General features: G+C 49.7%; 10 protein-coding genes across 10 annotated transcripts; 4 read left to right on the forward strand and 6 right to left on the reverse strand.

Annotated features, from left to right (window-relative positions):
- Nucleotides 1–303: 303 nt before the first annotated feature.
- GGI43DRAFT_380586 (Nup133 N terminal like-domain-containing protein) lies at nt 304–4,689 on the reverse strand (the record flags this gene model as incomplete). The annotated part of the gene is made up of 4 exons (XM_083203004.1): nt 304–629; nt 705–4,112; nt 4,170–4,239; nt 4,348–4,689. 4 exons carry the CDS (start codon nt 4,687–4,689, stop codon nt 304–306), a joined length of 4,146 nt encoding a protein of 1,381 aa, XP_083064234.1.
- A 617-nt stretch (nt 4,690–5,306) lies between these two features.
- GGI43DRAFT_396578 (AFG1-like ATPase-domain-containing protein) lies at nt 5,307–7,843 on the forward strand. The gene has a single exon (XM_083204986.1). It carries the CDS (start codon nt 5,839–5,841, stop codon nt 7,807–7,809), a length of 1,971 nt encoding a protein of 656 aa, XP_083064235.1. The 5' UTR covers nt 5,307–5,838; the 3' UTR covers nt 7,810–7,843.
- GGI43DRAFT_396579 (uncharacterized protein) lies at nt 7,844–8,880 on the reverse strand. The gene is made up of 2 exons (XM_083204987.1): nt 8,798–8,880; nt 7,844–8,720 (listed from the first exon to the last, which is right to left on the reverse strand). The coding sequence occupies exons 1-2, from the start codon at nt 8,846–8,848 to the stop codon at nt 8,139–8,141; spliced, it is 633 nt and encodes a 210-aa protein (XP_083064236.1). The 5' UTR covers nt 8,849–8,880; the 3' UTR covers nt 7,844–8,138.
- Nucleotides 8,881–9,237: 357 nt separating this feature from the next.
- On the reverse strand, nt 9,238–12,957 carry GGI43DRAFT_420867 (Adaptor complexes medium subunit family-domain-containing protein; the record flags this gene model as incomplete). The annotated part of the gene is made up of 5 exons (XM_083207868.1): nt 9,238–10,340; nt 10,405–10,632; nt 11,198–12,357; nt 12,421–12,840; nt 12,914–12,957. The coding sequence occupies 5 exons, from the start codon at nt 12,955–12,957 to the stop codon at nt 9,238–9,240; spliced, it is 2,955 nt and encodes a 984-aa protein (XP_083064237.1).
- Nucleotides 12,958–13,142: 185 nt separating this feature from the next.
- GGI43DRAFT_396582 (uncharacterized protein) lies at nt 13,143–14,117 on the forward strand. The gene is made up of 2 exons (XM_083204988.1): nt 13,143–13,328; nt 13,396–14,117. Exons 1-2 carry the CDS (start codon nt 13,220–13,222, stop codon nt 13,575–13,577), a joined length of 291 nt encoding a protein of 96 aa, XP_083064238.1. The 5' UTR covers nt 13,143–13,219; the 3' UTR covers nt 13,578–14,117.
- A 170-nt stretch (nt 14,118–14,287) lies between these two features.
- GGI43DRAFT_251646 (exosome non-catalytic core subunit RRP4) lies at nt 14,288–15,985 on the forward strand. The gene is made up of 2 exons (XM_083200829.1): nt 14,288–14,785; nt 14,998–15,985. Exons 1-2 carry the CDS (start codon nt 14,526–14,528, stop codon nt 15,824–15,826), a joined length of 1,089 nt encoding a protein of 362 aa, XP_083064239.1. The 5' UTR covers nt 14,288–14,525; the 3' UTR covers nt 15,827–15,985.
- Nucleotides 15,986–16,027: 42 nt separating this feature from the next.
- On the reverse strand, nt 16,028–18,023 carry GGI43DRAFT_251636 (Aldehyde/histidinol dehydrogenase). Its single transcript, XM_083200828.1, has 2 exons — nt 16,714–18,023; nt 16,028–16,648 (listed from the first exon to the last, which is right to left on the reverse strand). Exons 1-2 carry the CDS (start codon nt 17,894–17,896, stop codon nt 16,230–16,232), a joined length of 1,602 nt encoding a protein of 533 aa, XP_083064240.1. The 5' UTR covers nt 17,897–18,023; the 3' UTR covers nt 16,028–16,229.
- Nucleotides 18,024–19,723: 1,700 nt separating this feature from the next.
- On the reverse strand, nt 19,724–21,549 carry GGI43DRAFT_396587 (mitochondrial 37S ribosomal protein mS35). Its single transcript, XM_083204989.1, has 2 exons — nt 20,759–21,549; nt 19,724–20,693 (listed from the first exon to the last, which is right to left on the reverse strand). Exons 1-2 carry the CDS (start codon nt 21,330–21,332, stop codon nt 20,095–20,097), a joined length of 1,173 nt encoding a protein of 390 aa, XP_083064241.1. The 5' UTR covers nt 21,333–21,549; the 3' UTR covers nt 19,724–20,094.
- On the forward strand, nt 21,547–22,536 carry GGI43DRAFT_251629 (N-acetylglucosaminyldiphosphodolichol N-acetylglucosaminyltransferase catalytic subunit ALG13). Its single transcript, XM_083200827.1, has 3 exons — nt 21,547–21,962; nt 22,043–22,181; nt 22,244–22,536. Exons 1-3 carry the CDS (start codon nt 21,653–21,655, stop codon nt 22,416–22,418), a joined length of 624 nt encoding a protein of 207 aa, XP_083064242.1. The 5' UTR covers nt 21,547–21,652; the 3' UTR covers nt 22,419–22,536.
- A 118-nt stretch (nt 22,537–22,654) lies between these two features.
- Nucleotides 22,655–24,555, reverse strand: GGI43DRAFT_380596 (WD40-repeat-containing domain protein; the record flags this gene model as incomplete). Its single annotated transcript, XM_083203005.1, has 2 exons — nt 22,655–24,367; nt 24,448–24,555. The coding sequence occupies 2 exons, from the start codon at nt 24,553–24,555 to the stop codon at nt 22,655–22,657; spliced, it is 1,821 nt and encodes a 606-aa protein (XP_083064243.1).
- Nucleotides 24,556–24,614: the final 59 nt, after the last annotated feature.

The following is a 24,614-nucleotide window of genomic DNA, read 5'->3' on the forward strand; positions in this document are numbered from 1 at the left end:
AAAATTAAGTACCCTTGAGCACTTTGTTCATCTTCCTTCTTTCCTGTTTCTTTCCTCCCCTCCTTCGCTCCCCCCTATTTATTGTACAGTATCAATAAGACAGAGATGGAACACGCGTCATATTATAAAAAAAGCCCAAAAACGCCGCCCAATGACAAAACAAGACTTGTCAAATCGTTTCTTCTTTACGTCTTTTAATTCCTTTGTCTCCTTCCTTTCTTCCACATGAAACTCCTTCCTTTTTATTCTCATCTTCTTCCTCTGTCCCCCCCATTCCCCTATTTCCTCTTACGCATAGCCGTACTAAGCCGTGCCATTAGGGTCTTCAGTACTTATTTCTTTACCAAATAGAGATACTGGCAATGCCATTGAAGGAATGGCGCTCTGCTTCATCTGTTCCTCCTTGAATTGGTTCTGTGCCACTTCCAGAGCGGTGCGAACCCATTCTGTTAGGCGATTCTTTTCAATGTATTGGTTGAGAAGCTTGTCTTCATGATTCATAGCGTCGATCAGCTTTGTCTTCATTCCAGCTTCAAAGTCATGGAAACGGCGATCGACGTGCTCCGCAAAGGCACCGAGGGCATCTTGCGGTAGCATTGGCTTGAAGCTGCCGCGTGCATGTTCATCCTCTGTGAGATTGTGTTAGCTTTCTGGCTGTATTTTGGGAGAATTATGAGTAAAAATGAGGGCAACAGTAAACTTACGATATTGAATGCAGTCATAAAGCATGGCATAGAGCTCCGTAGATGCCAGTCTCTCTGTAACTTCTCGATCATCCTTCAATTGTGTGTCGTTGATCTTTGACCAGTCGTCTCGGATGAACAACCTCCTCCAAATGAGTCGCTTGGCTTCCCGAGCTTCCTCGCTATGGCAGCTACTGTCAGCCACCTTAAGAGCTAACCAGAATGGATGGGCGATCTCGTCTCTTGATTCCTGTTTGAGATCCACGAGAGTCAATAGATCAATGAGGGTCATGGGATCAAGCGCCTCGTGCTTAAGCAGTCTTTCCATGCCATCCTCAAAGAGCTGACGTAGAGTCTTCTGGCGCTTGGGTACATTTGCGCTGTGAGCCTCCATGGCAAAGTTTACAGCTGCAGCTTCGTCGACGGCGTCGTAAGTGCTGGGAAAGATTTGAGCGTAGAGCTGATCTTGAATTTTAACCGTGATAAGCTCTTTCTCAACATGGGCGAGCTGTTGCTCAATCCGAATTTCCTCTGCATTTAATTTAAGATTGCCATTCTTTGGAGATTTCTGTTCCATCTCGGCAAGCAGAGCAAGTTTTCCGAGGCTGAGTTCGATTTTCTTGCTCCATACTTGCTGCTCCTTTTCGAGAGCAAGGTGGATAAGCGTCTCGGCAGCGTGGCCGACCTGTTTCTCCTGCTGAATGTCGTTGATCCAAGAAATCCGAGCCAATTCCGGTCTACTACGAAGGAATCGCGTCTTATAGCCTGAATTCTCCAGTTCAAACGCCAAGACAGCATCAACTCCATGTTTCTCGAGCATATATTCATAAACGGGGAAGGCGAATTCCTGGCCATATCGAGTGAAGCGTTCTTCTAGCTCTGTTTCTTTTCTTTCTTTCAAAGCCCTCAGGTTTTGCAAATCGAAAGTAGTGAGTCCAGGTTCGGCGAGCGTCAGATCCAGCTCTTCAATATGGTCAAGTAAGATAACAGCCAGGCCGTCTAAGCAGCCATGCTTCTCAGCGATGGTAGCTCCTTCTTCCCACTTGCCTGCTCGTGCGAGGCTGATAGGTCTGCTATGTCTTTCTTTTTGGTACTCTTTGGCAAAAGTCTGGCCCATTGATTTCTGATCCGGCGTCGTCTCGGCCCATCGAGCATACTCCAAAATAGAAGTGAGCATACCATCAATCGCAGCGGGAAGATCTTTGTATATCCGAGCAATGATAACAGGATCTGGTTTGGTCGATTGCTTCGTCTTATCCTCTCCAGCGTTTACCCTCGACCACTTCTGATACCACTGGTCTGAAAGCTCGACTAGGCGCGCAACGTTGTTAGCAACGTAGTGGCAGCCGGTCCATGGCTCAGGGAGACCGTCATAACCATCACGAAGAATACCCATCCTCAGCTTCTCATCGCCTAATCCATAGAAAGCAAGGTTGCTCTTACGGAAGTCCAAGGCGCCAAGTAGAGTGCATACGTTGATCTGAATAGCCTCAGAAATCATAAATGTCACCTTAGCGTCGTCCAGCAGTTTGTCTTTGTACATAATTTTGATGACTTCGTATGCCCAGGCCACAAAAAGCTCAAGGCGGAATATGTCGTTGATAAACCAATGGCGGATTCGGTCGACCTCACCAGCCTCAGCGCTGGGGTTGCTCTTCTGGTCTTGGTGAATAAATTCAACGATATATCCGATCAGACTCTTCTTGCTGTCGGATGGGCGTGCTGTGACAAAGGCCTCTTGTCGTTTCCAGAGGAGGGTTGCTACGTGCATCTTTTCGGCATTGTATAGCAAACTCCAGCGGGTTTTGCGATCTAGATGGGTTCCGGTGGCTTTCAGGTGAAGGATGAGTTTTTCTAATGCATTAGAGCGTGCCACAAGGTTTTCTTCTAAAGAAGCTGGCAAGGTAGAGATATATGCAGTAGTTGAGCTGAGGATCTCGTTGCTGACTTCCAGCGCGGCTTGCGCAATTTCCTCCTCAGAGAACTGAACTTCTTGGCGGACGTTGAATACCAGAGGGTTATTCTTCTTGGTACCGAAAAAAACTGCTTGTTCTAATTTGCTTTTGGCAGAAATTGATGGGGGTTGGTCGCTGGCGAACTTGTCCACGTCCGTGGTAGCAATGCGAACAACTCCAGCGCCTCGTACTACTAACACGACAGCTGGATTCTTGCTCTTCGCTCGAGCTGCTCGGCTTTCCTCGTTTGATTGCGACACAGGTGACATCTCTTCAAATCCAGATCCAATAACCTCGTGGACATTATCTTCGCGGAAATCGATCACGTCCTCGAAAGACGGAGACAAGGTGTGTGTGTCAGATTGAAGTTGATAGTCGGGAGACTCTGGAGATACGGCGATGGACGCTATTACGGCGGCACGATCAAAGACTGCAAACGCCACGAGTGCAGGGCGTGGAAGATAGAGCCGCGGCCTTACTGCCTGGACGGAGTCTGTCTGGGTAATCGGCGTGGTGTAGGAGGTAATTGGTCGAATCATGCCAATTTGGGATCCTTTGGGAGTGAGAATGACTTCAACCAGGGCGTAGCGAGAGATAGCCCGACTGGTCAAGCTAACAAGCAGTAGCAGTTGCTGAACTGACGGGTCGTCAGAAGACGTAGCGGCGCTAAGCTTGCTAAGGTCTAGATATTTGTGTTCCAGGCCCCTGGGAACGAAGGTAAAATCAATTGCTTCGAAGGAATCGGCCGGTAAATCGCGGCAGAAAGGGTCAGCTTCCCAAAGCGCTGAGGTGATGGACTCTCTAACATCAAACTCGCCAAAGGGTTCGCTATGGCCTCCACGGTGAACTCTCCAGGATTGTAGCTTGCCCTTGTTTGATAGAGCAATCACATTCTTCTCGCCTACTCTAGCAGATCTATCAGCTCGAACAGCTGCAATATCTCCTTTAAGGCTCAAATGCGAAAAGGCGTGTCGAATGGTGCCGAATAAACCGCTGCTAGTAGTCGCAAGGTTGTTTCGTAGAAACTGAACAGAAATTGACGGCCGTCCATGGCTGTCTCGCACATTCATGTAAGCTAAACGTCCGCTGTTGAAGGTAAGCAGAAATCCGGCAGTCTCAGCATTAGTGATAGCAACGGCTTTCTCCCCCGATGACATTCCAGAAATCTGGTATTCGACGCCGGATCTGTCTTTCTTAATGAAGGCGAAGGTAGCAGCGCTAGATATAGACTCCCAAAAGACGACTTTGCCGGTGCTAGCCATAACAACAACTAAACCGGGCTCGGTTGATGATGCAGAAGGAGAGACGAGACATCCTACTGGAAGAGCATCGTTGGGCTTCGAGGAGGATGGGAGGGTGAAGGTGAAGGTCTCGGGAGACTGTGAGGTCGAATTATAAGGCCATACAACAGCATGAGTAGGCGACAATGACAAAGCATAGCCAGTTGATGAGAAGACGTCGGCGTGTTGGCTCCCTGCTCGAGTTAGTACGCGAAAGCGTTGCTTAAAAAAAAGAGACGGAAAGATCTTACCAGACCAATCACTCCGGATTCTATCGGGTAAGGCTGGTAATTTGCTAACAGTGTATGCATTGGTGCTTGTCTAGAGATGGAGAAGAAGTTTATATTAGCATTAGACAATGGAAAAGTTTTATAGTGATGCTTGATGCGCCACGGAAGAAGAAAGCTAGAGATGGAGCTTGCAGCGTACCAGAACGAGGCTTCCGTCACCCTTTTGAGCAGCACGGTCACCATGCTTCGGCTTTTTCGTTCGCACAATCAATTCTTTGCGCAAAACAGTCTGTACTGAAGGCGAATTCTCCATGGCAACGTCCTTCTTAGGCTCGGGGGCAGGCGTTGCAGCCTTTTCGGGCCTCACCTCAGCCATCTCTGGCTGGGCATCGGTGTTGTTCAAAGTCTGCTCGCTCAGAGGCACGCGCTGTCTCTTGGGCTTTGGGGCTGTTGCGAGCTGCTCTTGGCTCTTGGGGCGCAATCGCCGACGAGAGCGAGTCGCCGTGGCCGGGCCACCCTCGTTCGCAGATGGTGAAAACATGTTGGATGGTCGACAAGAGGCTGTTCTAAAAGTTTTGGATCGCAGGGATCGCGCCGGTCGCGCCAGTCGCGATGGCAGCTGCTGAGAGTTCCAGGCGTCGTCGAGAGATGGATTCGATGATGGAAAGGGGCTCAGATGCGCATGTCGAGCTGCCTGTTCTTGGGCAATGAACGATGCAAGATTGACCTCGACGGGCCAAAGGGCAAATATGGTGTAGTGCGTGAGAAGCAAAACAGTTGCTTGGATTCATTGGCTCGTCGGCGGTGGGCAAAAAAACAAACGGACAAAATTGCTGGCGCACGGGGGGATGGGACAGCAGGGGTACTTCGCTATAAACCTATTTAGTGCGATAGATTTTGGTATCTTTTAAGTACAGTTGCATCGGGGAAGCATCTGACACGCCCATGCGGTACCTCTAAATCAAGTACATACAAGGCGTCAGGTACGCTAAAAAGTACTTACCACTTGGGTTGTTTCAAGCTCCAGAAAAAAAATCACACTGTCGTCAGAGATCTCTAACAGGAGAAAAAGCTATGGTTGGGGCAGCCGTGCGTATATACAATAGGTGCCATACAATTTTGCTCTAGTTAAGAGGTATTTGTTATCTTTATACGGGTGGCATAATGGCATGCATCTGCAGTTAATTAATAGATATTCGATTTTGATTCACCAATCTCTTTCAAAAGACTTCAGAGACGCCACTGAAGAGACAGTTGTCTGAAATGCACAGAGTTACCAGCTAAACTGTGGCGTTTGAGCGAGTATCTTTACGTGTTTATACTGTACAGCACCAAGGAGAATTGCCCCAGAGCGATAGGACGCTGCCAGATAGCTACCTCAATATATCAATTACCTTATACAATACTTGGCTCATATAAGCCAACTCCCCCCCCCCCATTGTATTCGGATCTTTACCTTGGATCTAATGAATACATTTTAATCTACGTTGTCATCATTCACTCACTCATTGATTCATATTCCTTGGTTAACTTTATTTTTATATCAATATTGCGCATTGCTTCTAGCCTCCATCAAAATCCCTCCTGTTGCTCAACCTAATGATATAAAACCAAGGTTGAGCTTGTAAGATAACGGAAACATCAAGCAATTGAATCTACAGACCATAGCAGCCTAAATGATCACTTATAAATGACCATCAGCAGCATGAGGAGGTTCTCAACCGCAGTCACCATCACTGATCCCTTGGTGAAATACCAGTCTCTGGTGGCTGCGGGCATATACTCTCCGGATCCCGCACAGCACCGCCTAGCGCACCATTTACACAAGATATATATCCGTATCAAGGACTATTCTCCCCAAATTGAGTACCGCCAGCGGCTGAATCAAATTGTCCGCCTCACTGAGCCCAAAAAGCTGACAGAGGAAGAGACTGGGGAGGGTATCCTGGCACTGCGAAACCACGCAATATGGCGAAATCCCATTTTCAAGCATTTACTTCACACTCGTGAAGGGCGGGAGAGTTTAGCCCTTACGCGGGTCTTTACCAATCACCAGACAGCGATTGAAATCGATTCTCCCAAAGGGCTGTTTCTTTCGGGAGAGGTTGGCACAGGCAAATCTATGCTTCTTGATCTACTAGCAGAAGGTTTGCCTACACAGAAGAAGAAGAGATGGCATTTCAATACATTTATGCTTTATACCCTATCTCAACTCGAGAAGCACCGAAAATCAGACGTTCATTCTTCCATTGCGGCTGCGGAATACTCTCTTCTTTGGACGGCCAAGAAGCTCATCGATGAATCGCCAATCCTCTTCCTGGATGAATTTCAACTCCCAGATCGAGCTGCCAGTAAGATCCTCAGTAACCTATTCGTTACTTTCTTTCAACTTGGTGGAGTCCTTGTTGCATCTTCAAACCGGATGCCCGAGGAACTACAGAAAGCTACGGGTATTGATTACGCCCCGACATCACGAGGTCTGATGGGGAAAATATTTGGCGGTGTGACTCGCAGCAGGGGAGAGCTCTTTGGCCAATCGAGTGATTTTGCCGCATTTCTAGAGGTTCTGAAGGCGAGATGTGACTTCTGGCAGATGGAGGGCGCCCAAGATTGGAGACGAAGAGATGCAGACTCCGGCCTTGCTGCTTCTGTGAGCCAGACTGGAGATGCCAACAGTGTGCTGCACATTAGCACTCCAGTTGAGACGAAGGAAGACGAATCGAAGTCTCAAAAGAGACCCCATCACTATTATCTCTTTGACGAGGACGACCAAGTTTTTGATCATAAAACTCGGGAGATCGTTCTAGGATCCAACAGCAGGCCAATACCTTGGGAGTCGTCCAAACTTATTGTCTACGGCCGTCCAGTTACTACACCATACAATTATAAAGGCTTTGTTTTCTGGACTTTCGACAAACTCGTCGAATCATTTGGGCCCGCGGACTACCTTACAATGGCATCCACGTATCACACTTTCATCATCGACCGAGTTCCAGTGTTGACTTTGCTCGCCAAAAATGAAGCCCGGCGTTTCATCACTCTTCTTGATGCCATGTACGAAGCTCGCTGCAAACTTGTCATCCGCGCCCAAAGTCTTCCCGACGACCTTTTCTTTCCCGAGTCATCAGCAGCCCCAGGCCCTTCATCGGAGGGCTCCGAGAAAAGAAATAGTAATAAGACCGCAAACACCAATACCGACGACGACGCAACTTACTCAGAAACGATTGCCGAAGTATATCAAGACTCAATATCCCCCTTTCGCCCCAACGTATCCTACTATGACACTAAATCCGCAACGTCAAAATACGATCCAGACCAAGACTCCGATTTTGGCCTGCAGAAACGCCCTGTAGACTTTGCCAATGCTGGGGCCTTTACGGGTGAAGATGAGCGCTTTGCTTACAAGAGAGCCGCATCACGGCTGTGGGAGCTGTGCAGCGCAAGATGGCATGCCAGAACGGGAGACTGGTGGCAGCCGCTGGCTATAGAAGCGCGCCACTGGGAAGGGGGCGAGGCATCGAAGCCATACCAGGTGAAGCCCATGGAGACGATGAACGCGGATTCCGGTGAGGGGATGGGAGAGAGTGTAGAAGTGGAAGAGGTAGCAGGGCTGTCAAAATGGAGAATTATGCATTTGAAGAAGCAAAGCGAGGAGAAATGATAACTTAGAGCGGTAGCTTGAAGGCTCATATGGGATTTATATAGACGTTTAAAAAGATGTATTCTAAGATAGACTATAACAACATGAATTACAAAATCCTACAAACTCGCCAGGCACCCAGAAAAGAAAAAATGTGTCGGCCAATATCAAAATCGAATCTCGCAATCTAGCCAGTTCTACACCATGTCAAAACAATCGATATATCAACGGATATAATGGAAATAGCCTCCTTCCCTAAAACGCCAATGCAATGCCCAATCGCCATGCCTTTTCTTCTCCTCATTCTCTCTCGCCTCCCTCTTCTCTTTTTCATCTCATCCTTCTCGCGCTCACAAAGCCGTCACCCCGGGCGTCCACCCTTCCCCTATCCTCTTCATATCATCCCCAAACTTCTTGCTCGTGATCCTCCTCCCGCCCTTTCCCCCCAGCGGCGCATGCTCATCAGGGTCGTAAAACGGATTCTGCAACAATCTCACGTACGCGCTCTGCATCGCCCTAAACACCGGCTTCAGCTCCGCATCCCTCAGTCCGGCGCCCACGTTGCTCATCGACGCTCGCGCTATCGCAGCAGCCGCCGCTGAAGAGGCAGACCCAGATGTAGACGACTGCGACGGTCCGCCTACGCCGCCGGCGCCAGCGCTTCCACCGGCCTCGACGCGTCGTCCGCGCATGTCCACTATGCAAACCATCCGGACGCCCGTGTTGGTCTCGAAGCCGTACGCCGCGAGGCGGTCATCGATGGCGTGCAGCAGGCCAAAGTCGCCCGACACCGTACTATTCTTGGATCGCAGGTCGAAGACGTCGATTGTCGAGGAGAGGAGGAGGGAGAACTGCAGAGGGTTGCGGACGGGCGTGAAGGCGTTCGCTGTTGGATCGTAGGAAGGGAAGATGGAGATGTGCAGGGGGTTGTTCTGGTGCGTGGGCGCGCGTGTCAGTGCCTCTGGGCTTTTGTACTCGAGAGCGCTGGAAGAGGAACTTGTAGACTTACGTTGCGGCCGATTACGCCAAGGCAGGCGACGGAGGGTATTGCGGCCGACATGGTGTTGCGTGTGGTTTGTAGAGAGTATGTGGTGTTGAGGTGCAGGAGCTCTAGCTGCAGTGTGGGCAAGGATATATGCACGTACAAGTACCTCATTAATCGTGGTGGGGGCACGTTAATGCGTCTGACGTCGAATGCAAGCTTCACTTTCTTCCATGCAGAGTTAATTGAATAATATTTCCGTATTATCAAACTCTTATAAAACAAGACTCTATAAAAATAAATTTAATATATTTGTCAAGTTACTAGATTGCACGTGCGCATCCTGTCGTCCATATATGCCCATCAGAATGTCCACCTATTGATACATAAGGTCTTATATACTACACCAAGCGAGCCCGCACCCTTCTATAGTCTTTTCCTTTCTTCTCCTGTCATTTCCGCTCTCTTCATCCATCATCTTCCTCTTCGTCTTCTAATATATTTGTCGTCTCTTCCAATCCTCGCAACACCTCTTCTACCTCAAACGGATCCGTAATCGCCCAAACGCCTCCTCCTTTGACCAAGTCCTTTCCTCTCATGCCCACCTCTTTTCCCACCAGGTTTCTGCCAACCTTGCCTGGGCCGATGCCAACCCATCGCCTGACTTTTTCCTCCTGGTCGAGATACTTGATCGCTGCCCACCACCGAACCGTCTCAAGGCATCCTCTCGCTAACAGATCCTTAAGCTGCTCTTTACTTTGAAATGGCTTGGCTGAGACGTTGCTTATACAGGGCATCAGACCCGGAAATGTAATGATGTCTTCATTCTCTCGGCCAGGAACACGACTCTTCTTCGCCAATAGATTCTTCATGACTGTTACCGCAGGTTTCATGATGGGACTGTGGAACGGGCTATCGCTGTGCAGTCGCACCGCTCGTGGATCATGGCCCAGAAACTGTCGAACATGTGCTATGAGCGTCTTGATTCTCTCCATGCTCCCGCTCAAGACGATCTGGTTCTTGCTGTTAATGTTCGCAATCAACACCTGCTGAATCGGCGGCACGTCTTGACTGCTTTCCGATTTGCTTCCGTCGCTCGAATGCCCAACGAAATCTCGGATCGCCTTAATCAAGCCCTGTAGATATTCCGGTTCTGTAATCACCGCCACCATGCCATACTCTCCTCCATATTCTTGAATCGCCTTCTGCGTCGCTTCCGACATGGCCGCCGCTCGCTGCTGCACCAGATAATAGCTGTCTTCAAAGGTAATGTACCCTCCCGCAACCAGGGCAGTAAATTCTCCCAGCGAGTGACCTAGCGTAAAATCAAAATGATCCGCGACTCGAAAGTTGAATTCGCGCTCGAGAATGCGTAGTATGAGTATGGACGTAGCCATGATCGCCGGCTGGGCTATCGTCGTCTTTGTCAGGTCTTTAGATGGGCCATTCTGTATAATGTCGGAGATTTTGAATCCCGCGCAATGATCAATCTCCTCAATTATCTGCGAAGCTGTCGACGGAAATGCTTCCAACCAGGGCGACAGCATGCCGACCTTTTGCACTCCCTGACCTGTCCATCATTCAGCTACAAAAGCCTTCACCTCTAACCTCGGCATTGCAAAAAGCAGGCTCACCAGGGAAGAAAATAGCTGTCCGCGGCCTATTAGGCAGGCTCGAGTTCCATCGCCGCGCCGTCCGCGCAATATCCCATGCGCATCTAGAATTCCCAGATACCGGCGCGCAGCATCGCAAAGACGCCGATGTCAGCGATGACGCACCTCGGCTGACTCTCGCGCCATGCCGGCACTGGAGCGCAGGACCTGCAAAGCGTTTCATGGCCCTATGACGGCCAATGTTTGTACCTCGGGGATTCTGCCGTGCTTCAGTTCGGCAGATGCACTTTGCGAGGCCAAAATCGGCAGAAGGGGGTGAGTGCGAAATGTATAAGAGCCAGCGAAGCCGCTGTCGATGTAAGAGCAGTGACGCACAGGGATAGGACGTGGGGCACAAAGTTGGATGTCACCAAGCTAGAGCTGAGCTGAGCGCTGCACTAACAGCGGGTGGCAGATCCCCCAGGAGTCTCAAATGCTACTGAACCGCCTGGAAATTAAAGCTGCACACCATGTATTTATTAGGCGCTGCCCGCTGAGGCCATTGAAACCTTTATTTCATACATCCCTTACCTACGTTAATTTGCTGAAGTTATTCTGGCTTTGAGATCTCATATGCCAATGTTTGATAACACAAGGGTACATAGCTCCTCCTACCCATATCTGCAAGTCATGGTGCTGCTTCGGAATTGGCTCGGGAATCAACTCGGTATTCAAACTCAAGCAGAGTATCAAGTATATACGCCCAAATATGTATGTTGCCAAATAACCACCTGGGCAGCGTGATTCAACTCCAGTCTAGCCATCTATTAGCAACGAATCTCTACTCCTCCCTTGCTAACTGTCAAGTATTTGACACCCTTATAAGGCTTTACACCTTCGCTCAGGCCCCGACTTTTCCTCGGATCCAATACAATGCTCTCAATCTTCAGCCCGCTTGCTAACCAACCCTTTACTGAAAAGCTCACTGATGCTGAACTTGGCATCAGAATCTTATTCTGTGCCACCTTCTTAGGATCTTGTTCGTCTTCCGCACTCTGCTTTTCTTTGCCTGTTTTGGCAGCTGGTGTGGTCTGATATGGCTCGTTATATGAATAATCTGTGCCAAACCCAAAGCCCGTAGGATCGAATGCTTCCTCTTCATCGTCGCCTAGCGATCCCACTACCGTACACCTCAGCCCAAAGTGAGAGGTTGGACCAGATATCTCCTTGGCAGGAATGTTCCACTCCAGCCGCCCCTCAGCCCTGTTGAAGCTTGCATCTCCCCTACTCGGCCTAATGTCCGATAGATTCCGCACATCTTCGGGTAGAGGAATAGTGACTGTTAAGTCATCTAACAGTGGCGAACTCGGGGTTCCAGGATGTGGTGATCCCAGCCGTCCAGGGACTCCTCCTGCTCGTGCTAGCTGGCTTGCCGCTGATGAAGAGTTTGGAGTACCAAAGATTTTATTCGTCTGTAGCCTGACTTCGAATTCGGATCCCACAGGTCCAAGACCAGTTTTCATCTCGAGATTAACGGGAAGCTTCAGGTTATTCGAAGTCACGCTTCCACTCTTTCCACTTGTAAAAGGCAATAGGTCAACCTCGTAGCCAGCCAAGATAAATCGTCCATCAGGTGGTATAAAGCTCAGTTCTCCAGGCCGTTCATTCCATTTGTTTAGCCGAACACATGGGTGAAAGACTGGTAGCTCCATGATGCCACCTATGTTATGCTTCCCCGACGGACTACCCAGCGTCACCAGAACATCTGGAACGCCCGACACTTTTGACGTGAATGCAATGGTTCCATTAGCAAACGCAGCCAAAGGTCTACCTGAAGGGGCAAGTGTGACTGATAGAGTTTCGACAACATCCGCATAGAGCTCGTTCGAAGTGTGCCGCACGTTGGCTCGTCTCCATGGCAAGGCCGGCGTGTTAGCGGCCATGAGGGACGGTGTGGGTGAGTTTGAAAAGTTTGCAACCTTTAATGGATTATTTCTGTTCTCATATTAGCCTTTAATCACCTCTACTGCACCGCGCAGGCCTTTGCTCTTCACATACCCTGGCAGGTTGATGCTGCCAAGCAGTTTATCCACCCATCCTTCCATTTCCACCACCTCTCGTAGAGCATTGGGCTCCGTCGTACTGACGGTCCCTGCATCACACATCTCCGTTAGAAGCTGGGCAATGACATCGTAGTTATTTTCCAATTTGACGGCCAGCAATGGCGCTCCCACGAAATCTTCGAAGGCGTCAATAATTCGATGCAGGAACTCGAGCACAAGGAGGGGTTCGATCTCTGTCGATGAGGTTGCCAGAAATAGCAGGTTGGAGTGAATTAGGCTGAAGACGAGGGTCGGAGGGTTCGCATTGGGGAGATAGATCAGACTCGGTCGAGGGGCAGGATGTTCGAGGTAGAGAGGCAGAAGATGGGAAGCCGAGAGCGGCCTTCCTGTGTAGGTATGCGATAGGATGGGATTCCTAAGCCAAGCAAGGGCTCGTGTCAGCGTTATAACAGAGAATGTTGTGGGCAAATTAGCACCAGCACGCCTACCTATTATCATCGTAGATGTGCAGCGCTTCAATAACGCCGTTCATGGTGACGGCCCGGCGCCTTGTCCAAGCGTTGTCAGAAGCTCCAGCTCTAAGGAAACAGCCATATCCCACTTTAAGTGTTCAGTCGCGCGACTAAGCATGACGAAGCTCAACGGTGGGCTGCGCTGACTAATGACATAGGCCAATCATCGCCAGTCGCTGTACTGTAGCAGCAGCTTTAAAACCTACAATTGCTGCATTTATTTCTTATCAAATCGCCTGATACAAGTTTGCGCGCCTCACTTCGCAACCAGCAGTCTTCAACATGGCTGGTGACAAAGTTCCAACCCTGCAGTCTCTTGAGAAGCCGGAAAAGCTTCAAGATATCTTGCGCCAAGACCGCGGTGATGACTGCCTGGGCTGCAAAGTTATAGGTCAGTAATACTTTATGCACGAGCTCTCTTTCTCATGTGGATTGCCGAAAGTCTGACTGCTATACAGGAAGCGGTGCATTTTTCGGCCTTGCTGGATATAGTTATTTCTCTGGCATGTCACAGCTGGAAAAGCAAAGAGCTGCTATTCTTCAGAGCAAGTCAATCTTTGGCATGAGGAGTCGACGATTTGGCATCGTCACCATCTCAGCCGGCCTCGCTTGGATGGGTCTCTGGAGAGCTCTCAAATGATCTTTGAGCATGGATTTTGAACGCAAAGTGGTGAATATCACGAAGCTTTCAACCTCATGCGCACACCCCAAGAAGCTACCCACGCCACACTTCAAAAAGACACACCGGACATCCTAGATGAAAGAGCAGGCCGTGCTCTGCCTAGTACCAGCTGGATGTATTTGTATATGATTATGAAAGGGAGAATGTACTTGAATAACGCAACCTCGTTGATATTCCAACGAGTGTCGATATGTATATTATTGTACTATTTATTATGAGGCATGAAAATCGTGGCATGATCTCAAGGAGATGAGGCATCCATCATCTCATGGATGGAAAATGGACTGGATAAGCATAATGATATATCTCTTCTCTTGATTTACTTGCCGATTTTAACCTCCCAGCTTTGTTTTGATTCATTTTCGTTTAATTTGATCCGATTACGAAGGGCTTATTCTACCTATACCGCTTCCCATGTCCATGTAAGTCGAACACGAAGTACAGCGAGAGAAAAACATAGACAAATTAATAATATACAATGTAATCTTTCATAAAAAAATTCTTTGAAAGATGTAATTTTTCATCTAAATAGATGCCTTTCATACCCTTTTTTACTATTTTGCACATGCTAGTTATTCTGTCTTCGTTGCCCAAGTAGCCCGTCCAAGAGCCAGGCAGGCCACTCGCACCAAGACCGACCTCGAAAATCTTCACCGAAAAGGCCCCACTTTCAACCTTCCTTATCGACTTTTCATACAACTCTCATACCAACAACATCTTCAAAAAAACCAAATTCCCCATAGCACAACGCCAGTCAATCGCGCCAAATTACAAATTCAAAATCATAAATTGAGAGTTACAGATCAGCAGGCCGTCTTCACGCAGGCCACCTAATAATCCAGGCGGCCTTTCGCCTTTCATACTCGTCTGAAAAAAAAAATCATAATCGAAATCTCACAGCCCATCATGCCCATCACAATTCACAACCCCCAGCCAGCCGCGGCGGCTCCGAGACGGCCACGCGCAGTAGACATCGATATGGACGTTCCGTCAGATTCAGATTCAGACTCAGAAACCGGCGGCGCTGCCATCCAGGGCGACGTTCCCATGTTGGACGACGAGAGCATCGCGCAGGATGAGGACGATGAAGATGAAGAGCAAGGAGACACTAGGGACGAAATTTTGACGCCCGGAACGGTTATCACTTCTAATTCTCAATGGATGCGGTACGGTTGCCCTCATTTATCTCATTTACGCCATCTGTCTTTGGCCGTTTCATTTTCTTTTCTCAAAGACCAAGCAATACTTATATCCACATCTTATATATTCTCACAACACATACACAAACATATATGTACTCATCTACTCATCTCATACGCATATACATATATCCCCCTTATAAATTCAAAATAAAGACCAACTTGCTAACTATTCCCAGCGGTCACGGCACCTACGTCCCCCTCAACACCTCATCCATCACCTCCTCTCTAGCCGGCACCCTCACCCGCACAAACAAGCTCCTCTCCGTGCGTCCCCTCCGCGCGCGCTACAACCCTGAAATCGGTGACCTCGTCGTCGGCCGCATCGTCGAGGTCCAAGCCAAGCGCTGGCGCGTCGACGTCGCCGCCGCCCAGCTCGCCATCCTCCAGATCTCCGCCATCAACCTCCCCGGCGGTATCCTCCGTAAGCGTACCGAGACCGATGAGCTCCAGATCCGTAGCTTCTTCGCCGAGGGTGACCTACTCGTCGCCGAAGTCCAGCAGCTGCACCAAGACGGCGCCGCCAGCTTGCACACTCGCAGTCTCAAGTACGGAAAGCTGCGCAACGGCGTATTCGTCGCCGTGGCGGGCACTGGTGGAGGTGCTGGTGTTGTGCGCTCTAAGCGTCAGCTGTGGACAATGGATGCGGCCAATGGAGGCGGCAAGATTGATGTGCTGCTGGGCGTGAATGGATATATCTGGATCAGCAAGCACATTGAGAGCGATCCCGCAATCGAGGCGGCCGGCATTAACCGCATGGAAGAGAGCGTCAGCTCCCAGATCTACTCTAGCCAGAACAACCATATTGACGTTACTACGATGAGGGAGATTGCCCGATGCAGGAGCGTGATTCTCGCGCTGGTGGAGAACGGCGTCAAGGTGGATGAGGATACTGTTACAAGGGGATACAATGAGGCGGTTGAGTTTGGGAGGGAGTCAATGGAGGATGATATCTACCTGGGAGGCGAGAGGGGGCAAAGACTAGCTGCGGCATTGGCTGGGCGATAGAAAGGAAAGAAACTTTATGGCTCTATTCAAGAAATTGGACACGCGAAAGACGCCTGTGGGTATTTGCTTCCCCAAAGGTTGTTTAATTTGGGATAGTAGATGTATTAGAAAAAGCATACAAAAAAAAATCGCCATGATAAAGGCGTATAATGACACCCATCTTAAAGAGGGTGCAAGGAGTATTACAAATACATATATGTGCGCCTAACAGCGGCCACAATATCATAGGTTCATGCTACCAGATTTGAGCAGTGGGATTTCAACCCAAATATCATCCTAATAGTTTTCCACGTAGTTGTGTTGGGGCCAGCCATGTAATGGCAGGAAACATTCTCATATCCGCTTCTTTTCTTCTTCTTTTTTTTCTTCTCTTCATTTTTTCTTATTTCTTCGTCGTTTTAGTTTACAGTCCTAGAGAATCCCGTTTCAGACGCAACGTCACAGCCATAGCAAGCACAACTCCGAGCCGGAAAACGAACCCTGCAGTGCTCTTTGAGCCAAGGCTCAGCAGCATGGTGACCCAGTACTTCAAGCCCTTGGCCACGTTGCCGTTGCGGTCAAAGTTGGGCTTCTTCGCGGCCATGCGGTGGTGGCGCTTCAGCTCGCCCCACGAGTACGGCATATATCGCACGCGGAGCAGCTTGTCGGCCCAGCTGGGCACCTTGGCGATGGAGCGCTGGTGGCTGAAGGTCTTGAAGGAGAAGTAGCCGTGGTAGTTGCCCTGGCCGGAACTGCCGATGCCACCGAGAGGGAGGGGGTTGAGCATGGCGTGGAAGAAGCCGTCGTTGATGGTGGCGCCTCCAGAGGTGACATTCTTGAGTACTATAGAAATGTTAGTGTGCTGAATACTATTTATAAATTTGTATGTTTATGTGAAAATGGCATACCTTTCTCGTTCTCCTTATCCGAGCCAAAAGTGTAGAGAGCCAGTGGCGTGGGATCAACCTCATTAGCGATGTTGATGGCTTCATCCAGGGTATCATACGGCATAATGGACCAAACAGGACCAAACGACTCCTCCACCATCATGCTATCATTCACATCGTCGACCAGCACAACCGTAGGCTCAATGAAGAAATCACTCTCGTCCATAGACCCTCCCATAATAATCTTACCCTTGGAATTGTCCACCATCCTCTTCAGTCGCTCATAATGGGTCTTGTTGACGACGCGAGAAAAGTCAGGGCTCGCCTTTGCGCCCTCTGGCATGAACTCCTTGTACTGCTTGTTAAGCTCGTCGATGAACTTGTTTTGGACGCATCGCTCAACGAGCACGTAGTTGTGCGAGAGGCACACTTGTCCGGCGTGGAGGACTTTTTGCCAGAGCAGACGCCGGGCCGCAAGCTTGAGATCGGCATTTCGGGTGACAAAGGCAGGGTTCTGACCGCCCAGCTCGAGAAGCACGGGCGTCAGTGTCTCGGCAGCCTTCTTGGCGATGATGGTGCCGGTTTTCTTGCCGCCAGTGAAGGCGATCTTATCAAACTTGTGCTCCAGTATGTGCTTGCTCTCCTCGAGACCGCCCTGGACGCAAACATAGCTCTCTGGATCCAGCCCGTCGTCAAAGATCTTCTGCAGAACCATGCACGAGGCGGGCGACAGCTCAGACGGCTTGAGGATGAAGGTGTTGCCCGCGGCGATGGCACCCACGAGGGCCGTGACATTCGTCTGGAAGGGGAAGTTGTAAGCGCCGATGTTGAGGATGACGCCCAGCGGCTCGTTCCTGATGCGCGGCTTCATGGCCCAGAACTGCAAGGGCATGTTGTCGATGCTCTCATCCTGGACCCATTTGTCCAGGTGCTGGATGGCGTCGAGGCACTCCTGCTTGCACCAGTCGATCTCGGAGATGTGCGTCTCGTACTTGGACTTGCCCATGTCCTGGTTCAGGCACAGCTCGATGAGCTCGGTGTTGTCGACGATGCTCCAGTAAAGGCGGCGCAGCTGCTTCTTGCGGTACTCGACATCCTTTGTGCGGCCGGATCTGAAGGTGGCGCGAAGCGTATTGTATCGAGCAGTGATTTCGTCCAGGGCAGTAGGCTCCAGCGGCGGGATGGCGCCAATCTTGAGCGCCATGGCGGATGGAGATCTAGACTTGGCGGCTAGAAAAACTTGCTATGTGAAGCTCAGCAGGTGTGTGAATGAATGCGCAGCGTAAGTTGCACAAGCAATGGCGATGATGATGGTGGCGACAAGTTTGGGGTATGTAGGTGTGGTGTACAGCAGATGTCAGAGCAGATGTTAGATCTAAAAAGATATCTGGACTCTCCTCCCTTGCAGCTGCAGACCGCGGCAAAGATGCTCCCACTCTGGCATGTGGCACCTGCCGCTCAGTCAACGGGTGGACAGAATAGTCCGTATGCTCCGTCGACCACCGGGGTTGTGAATCGCTTTCTCTGGCGATTTCTAGGCCGGTTCCGCGGGCTGCGGATAATGGAGGGATTTGCTTCTAGAGCCGGATTGGGGCAGCTATTCGATGCTGGTGGTGGGACTAGGAGGAGCTCGTATGGGGAATGTGCCTGTATTATGGAGCCCCTTGACGGAGTGCCTAGGCAAGTGGAGGACAGAAAAGCTGGAACAGCAAAATGAATATGTGCGTACAATGCCATAACATGAGCACTCATTGCACTGATTTGCTCTCTATGTTGTATGTGTATAACCTTGGTTTGTATGTTTAAATTCTCGCATTCCCTGTTTTTCTGTTCCCCTCTTGCTAGGCTCAAGCTTTGCTCATCTTACACGCATGGTTGTAACAAAGTTTTCCTTCTTCTTCGCCTGCGTGGGTGCAAAATGCGTGGCTTGATATGAGATGTATAGAGCAAGTTTAATACCCTAGTAGACTCATAGAGATTCTCGCTCCGGTTTCGCTTTGTTAACCACATTCGAGCTTGTGTGTGTGTGTGTGTGTGTGTGTGTGTGTGTGTGTGTGTGTGTGTGTGTATGCGTGATGTGCTTTGGGTTTCCAATAGACACAGACATAAGACAAGCCAAGCCGATGCACTATCGGGGCAACCACCCACATTCGGACGGGATTCGAGCAAACGGCAACCAGTTCGACGCGGTCTAAAACTGAAACCGGGCTGCACACTTAAGCCGGGGGTCCGGTCACGACGGTGCCGCAGAATGAAATGAAATTGAATCTGCCAATCGGGTTGTGATTTCAAAAGTCCAGTGCGGAGAGATTAGCATAGTAAACTCAAATTGCCGAGGCACTCGACCCAACTAAGTCAATTGACCAATCAGCCCCGCATCCAACCTTGAAACTGTAGTTGATGGCTGCGGATAAATATTGCAGATTATCATAAGCATAATGAGCGCTACTATATAAAATCTACATTGAATCTTTGCCAATCTTTAATACCTAGTCTCGAAATGGCAGTGGTTGCGGATACAAAATAGTGGTTGCGGATACAACATGGTGGTTGCGGATAGTATGTCACTGAGGTGGCGTTATGTGATTATAACTGATGCTGCATATTCTACTGGTATTACTGTAAAGTAGATAGGCTTTGTATTAAACCAAAATCGGATATCAGAACTAGAATAAATACACTAACAATCCGGGTGGAGCGGATAGACAAACGTCATCAGATTCTGATATGTTAAAGCAACACTCTATACACAGATAATCTTGGCAGTTCCAACATTACTGACTTTTGCATATCGTCTTTGGGAGTGTGCCTATCTCTCTTTTTCAACCGAATATATTAAACAACATTCTACGAATCTATTTGTTGCTGTATCTAGAACATGGCATAGCCAAGTGTACCTTTTTCATCTTTGTAGAATAGGTACTCAATAAATAGTCCAAAAAGCTAGGTTATCTACCCGATATACCGCAACGCCAGTTTTTCAGTTGCGGTTTTTTTAATAGCATTACCAACGTTACCCTAAAACAGCAAATTCGAAAATGGCAATCTTTACTTAATATCTAACAAATCTATAAAAAGTCCCAGGAGAAGCCATTCCATTGGCATCGTATTTCTCAGTACCATGTATCTCCATTTCAACTCTATGCCCCAGCTCCTAGCAACCGTAGCTGTATGAATGATAAGTCACCATATCACAAATAACACTCAGTACACAGGCCTTCTTCTCATGCATTTCATAAATATTTTCGACGTCAGGCTTCATATTGTACATCCAATCGCCTCCCCAACCCAAGCGGTGCCTGCGTCCTCTATTATACATACATTTCCCATCTTTTTTTTTACCCCTCCTGTAAAAACAATCGTACGCATATACATCGTCTTTGATAGTCCCCCTTCTATCTTCTACCTCCTGGCTCTCGTCGCTCCGCCAGCTGCTTTCCCTCTGGGCGCCGCAGCCACCAGCTCCGCAACCTTCTCCTTCTCCTGCTCCTCCGCCAACTTCTGTATCAAGAAATTGTCAATCAATTTCTGTCCATCCACCAGCAATCCGTCCTCGGCCTTCTTCGCATCGGCAATCGCCGCCTGCTGTCTGTGCTCTGCCAACTCCTTCCTCCTCTCCTCCGTCAGCCGCCACTCCTTGGGGAATTGGGGCTTGGGCTCGATCTTGTGATGCCGCAGGTCCAGTGGCACATCCGCAAAGGTATCCTTGGGGTCCTTGGCCGCGCTGATCAGGTCATTGACCAGATTCACCAGATACTGCTTGTTCTGTGCTTGGTGCTCGAAGCTCTCGCAGCTCATCTTTACGAGCTCCGTCTCTGGGTTGTATCGAGGGCCAGCAAGCTTCTTCAGCTTCTCGGTCTGGACAGCCGTGAGTTTAAGGTCGTCAGGGGTAAACTGCACAACCACTTTCTTCTCCGCAGGGTGGGATTCGCCCATGTATGTCGTGTATCTCCACCTCAAAACCTGTTTCTCTGTAGGGGGAACGAATGGCTTGGCGAATTCTTCAATCTGTGTTAGTTGCATGTACATAATGATTGAAAATCCGTAGCCGCTACTGTTGACTTACTGGCAAGAAGAGGCATCTCCCAAATTGCTAATCGAGCATAGTGTCTCATATCTCGCATCTCGTCCAGTTTTCCGTGAGCCATGGACGTAATATCATCTTCGTCAAACTCATCGTGCTCCTCGGTGTTCGTTTCGGGATCGTCCTCATCGAACCAGAAAGATGTCTTGTTCGGCTTGTCGCCAGCATCATCTCTGTAAAGATCCTCCTCCAGCGCTCTGTCTTCTGACGACCAGCCTGGTGTCTCCCGTAATGTCGCCTCGAGGTACTCTTCCACGGTTGTGTAGCCGTTGCTCTTCGCAAGTTCATCCAGGTGCTTTAAGCTCTCAGGTGTGACGCTCTCCAGGAAAGATTTATTCATAAGCTTCAAGTCCAGAGTCTTGTATAATCCACCATCGCCATCCTCTCCGTCCTGATCGGCATTTTTGTCTGCCAACTGTCGTGGGGAAGACGTAAAGGCTCGGCTCGCTGTCGGTGCTCGCCAGGCAATTGGCTGTGTTCGAGGCATCCGAGGCACTCGAAGTGCCCGCCGGCAGGTCAGCATGCATAGCCTTCCGGCACTTGATGCTGAAGCCATGTCGAATAAAATCGGGATCGCAATGCCCGGCCCAAGTATATCGTTGCGCGGGATGCGGGACTACAGTAGGAACCTCAAATTTTTGGTGGGATGACAATCGCGGCCGAGATTCTCCCGCACCACCTCTAATTGGCGACTCACCATGGCAAAAATCCGGCTATTCCGAGTTCACCGTAGCTCTCACTAGGGATAGAGCATTTACCCACCTACCAAGTAAGGGTACTAAGTATTAACACCCTAGACTTATACAGAAGCTCTGGTAGTGCTCCAAGCAGCAACTTCTATTATTCTCATATGTCTTGTGCCGTCTCTGCTCCTAAATGGCAACTCTTCAACGGCATTGCCTAGTAACCGTAGGCGCAACCGTTGGCTTCAAGAAGCTAACCGAACAAGTGTTGCTACCCGCATTCTGGCAGTTCCTAAGCTCAGAGGGCTTTACTTCACTGCGCATTCAATGCGGTCCAGACATTTCTTGGGCAGCGACCCTGTTGTCTGATCACAAAACCGATATACCAGAGGGGCTGAGAGTAGAAATCTTTGACTCTACAAAGAATCTCATGAGAGATGAAATGATGCTATGCAGGGCCGAAAGTGGACTACGCTCCACGGGTTTGGTTATTTCTCATGCAGGTAAGTCCCTTTTTCTCCAGTGAATAGACATACATCAAGCAAATAAATGAGCCATTGCTAGTTCTAACACTACCTAATAGGAACCGGCACAATTCTTGATGCCTGGAAAGTCGGTCTCCCAGTCATTGTCGTTCCAAATGAAGAGCTGCTAGATAATCACCAAGCCGAGATGGCCAAGCATCTCGCAAAAGAAGGCTACGCCATCATGAGCACAGCCAGGTAAGTTTTTATGAAGTCTCCATATAACTAGAGTCTCTAGTCTGACCCAATACGTCTCATAGTTATACGGACCTCCAAGGAGCAATCCATAAGGCAGATCGGCTTTGGGAGGAAAACCAGGCTCGCTGGCCACCTCACTCAGTTAAGCCCCAGAAGAATGCCGGCAGTCTTCGTCTCTGGGAGATTCGTCCTCAGGAAGTCAAGAAGGAGGAAGACGCAAAAATGGTTAATGACTAGGTTTTTGCCACTTGCGGCCGCCTCTCTCTATTGACGGGTTAACAATTGATTTTTGGAGCGCGGGTCATCATTCACTTTTTGGGAGTATTTGAAGCATGGAGTTTTATTTTTGGAAGTTGACTGAATCGATTGCGAGCTGGCTTTTTTCTCCATCTATTTCGGACTAGATAATAACTGGGAATCATAACAGGATTTCATTACAGGTTAGGGGTCAAGAATTCTATTTACAATTGATTTCAAGGCAGATTGTTGGCTTCCCAGATCTTGACGGTCGCATCTTTTCCAGAGCTTGCTACCCGACCGCCCGCGATCCAAGTGATGCCAGTTACGCCGTCCAAGTGAGCATTGGGTGCCTTGATACGCTGACCTTGGAGCTTCTTCTCCAGGCACCAGATAAAGATGTGAGAATCCAAGCTACCGCTGGCGGCATATGACCCTGAATCATCCCAGGAGATGCAGGTGACTCGCGCAGTGTGTGCCGACCAGCGGTCCGTTACGAGTTCCCATGATCCAACCTTGAAGACCAGGATCTTTCCCACGCTTGTTCCAGTAGCCAGGTGACCACCGTCTTTGGAGAATGCTAGGGCAGTGATGGTGCCGAGTGGACTTGACACAGACTCCTTGTACTCGAGGTTACCACTTGAGTCGCCTGTGTAGATTCTTGCGGTACTTCCCTGACCTCCAATGGCGACATAGGATCCATGAGCTGCAATAGCCTCTGGCGTAAAGTCAAGAGGGGTCTCCTTGAGCAGCTTGCCATTTGAATAAGCTGCGACACCAGCCAGAGTGGCCACATAGACGACACCGCCGGCGGAAGCAGCACCTTTTGGCTGGCCAGGCAGCTTCGCTGACTCGCCCAGGAAGGTCTTGGCAGACTCATCAATCGACTTGATAGTGTCGTCCCATCCCACGCTGTATACCTTGCCTGTGTCTGTAGCGAACTGGGTAACCTGGTTTGTGTGGGATTGGCCATCCACAACAGTTGCAGCTCCAGTCTCAAGGTCCCAGGAGCAGACACGACCGTCGAAGCTGCCAGTCAGGACTCCATTGCCATCTGAAGTGCCGGCCAAGGCTGTAATTCCCTTGTCATGACCCTGCACAACTCTGACGGGCTCATTCTTGCCCTCTTGCAGGTATGTCAGCTCACCAGCCAAGTTGATGCTGATGATGAGACCATCTGTTCTGCCGTGAGGGATGACGACGCCGACCTGGTGGTCACGCACGCTAACTCCCTCACCAAACTTCCAGGTCTGAATGACGCTGCCTGAGTCAACGTCCCACAGCTTGACGGACTGGTCTGCGCTGGCAGTTGCAAACTTCTTTCCGTCCTGGGACCATGAGACACCAAAGATGCTACCAGTGTGCTCTCCCTCGCCGATTTGCTTGATGGGCTCACCCGAAACGCCATCGTACAGCTGTATCCGTCTATCCTGTCCAATAGTAACGAATATAGATCCATCAGGGGAGTAGACGGCGCCCAAGACAAAGCCGGTGTGTAGGTTCGTCACTCTCTTGAATTCGAACGGAACACCGTGGTAGAAGTTGACGTTTCCGTCATCACCAACGGTGACGGCACGCAGGGGACGCTTTGGCGTGATGCTAACGGCGTTGATTGACTTGGTATGGCCAATAATCTCTCCAACCGAGTTGCCGCTGTCGGCCATGATGGCCTTGCCAAACTTCTGTCGGCCGTTGCCCACGGCAATAATGCGCTGAGAGTCGCCATCCCAAGCAATGTCCAGCAAAGGACCAGAGATGATGGGATACTCGCCTCGAGTAGTTTCAACAGATTCGGGCTCCCATATTCTCAAGATACCAGCAGAGTCACCACTGGCAATCTTGAATCCGCTGGGCGCAAACCGAGCAATGGTGGTGGGGTGGGTGTGGCCGGTGTATTCCTTGCTGTTTGAGGGATCGTCGATGGATCGAACGAAGATGGATTTGCCGGACTGCAGAGCAAATCAGGTCAGCACTCTTGTGTCATAAGGTCGAGCATAGGAAGATACGGTCAGCCAAGCGTTGAACTTACGGCATAGGCGATTCTGGTGCCTTTAGCATCGGCCGAGAGCAGCGTTGCCTGGCCTCGGGTGGTGACAGGCGCAGCGGCCAGGATTCGCTCAATCGTAATGGATGCCATGGTGAATGTGACTAGCAAAACTCTGATGATCTGTAGTGATTGACTTCGTCGTCGAAACG

This window comes from Trichoderma evansii, assembly GCF_050947405.1.
Source record: "Trichoderma evansii strain SZMC 28006 chromosome Unknown GGI43scaffold_3, whole genome shotgun sequence".
Classification (NCBI taxonomy): domain Eukaryota; kingdom Fungi; phylum Ascomycota; class Sordariomycetes; order Hypocreales; family Hypocreaceae; genus Trichoderma; species Trichoderma evansii.

What these genes read in the sequence shown, in the direction of transcription:
- GGI43DRAFT_396578 (XM_083204986.1), top strand. Translation starts at nt 5,839, where the DNA reads ATGACCATCAGCAGCATGAGGAGGTTCTCAACCGCAGTCACCATCACT.
- GGI43DRAFT_396579 (XM_083204987.1), bottom strand. Translation starts at nt 8,848, where the DNA reads ATGTCGGCCGCAATACCCTCCGTCGCCTGCCTTGGCGTAATCGGCCGC. An exon ending in TTGGCGTAATCGGCCGCAAC is followed by an intron (nt 8,721 to 8,797) that starts GTAAGTCTACAA and finishes CCCACGCACCAG; the next exon opens with AACAACCCCCTGCACATCTC.
- GGI43DRAFT_396582 (XM_083204988.1), top strand. Translation starts at nt 13,220, where the DNA reads ATGGCTGGTGACAAAGTTCCAACCCTGCAGTCTCTTGAGAAGCCGGAA. An exon ending in CCTGGGCTGCAAAGTTATAG is followed by an intron (nt 13,329 to 13,395) that starts GTCAGTAATACT and finishes ACTGCTATACAG; the next exon opens with GAAGCGGTGCATTTTTCGGC.
- GGI43DRAFT_251646 (XM_083200829.1), top strand. Translation starts at nt 14,526, where the DNA reads ATGCCCATCACAATTCACAACCCCCAGCCAGCCGCGGCGGCTCCGAGA. An exon ending in TCTAATTCTCAATGGATGCG is followed by an intron (nt 14,786 to 14,997) that starts GTACGGTTGCCC and finishes AACTATTCCCAG; the next exon opens with CGGTCACGGCACCTACGTCC.
- GGI43DRAFT_251636 (XM_083200828.1), bottom strand. Translation starts at nt 17,896, where the DNA reads ATGGCGCTCAAGATTGGCGCCATCCCGCCGCTGGAGCCTACTGCCCTG. An exon ending in GGATAAGGAGAACGAGAAAG is followed by an intron (nt 16,649 to 16,713) that starts GTATGCCATTTT and finishes ACATTTCTATAG; the next exon opens with TACTCAAGAATGTCACCTCT.
- GGI43DRAFT_396587 (XM_083204989.1), bottom strand. Translation starts at nt 21,332, where the DNA reads ATGGCTTCAGCATCAAGTGCCGGAAGGCTATGCATGCTGACCTGCCGG. An exon ending in GGAGATGCCTCTTCTTGCCA is followed by an intron (nt 20,694 to 20,758) that starts GTAAGTCAACAG and finishes CACAGATTGAAG; the next exon opens with AATTCGCCAAGCCATTCGTT.
- GGI43DRAFT_251629 (XM_083200827.1), top strand. Translation starts at nt 21,653, where the DNA reads ATGGCAACTCTTCAACGGCATTGCCTAGTAACCGTAGGCGCAACCGTT. An exon ending in TTTGGTTATTTCTCATGCAG is followed by an intron (nt 21,963 to 22,042) that starts GTAAGTCCCTTT and finishes ACTACCTAATAG; the next exon opens with GAACCGGCACAATTCTTGAT. An exon ending in GCCATCATGAGCACAGCCAG is followed by an intron (nt 22,182 to 22,243) that starts GTAAGTTTTTAT and finishes TACGTCTCATAG; the next exon opens with TTATACGGACCTCCAAGGAG.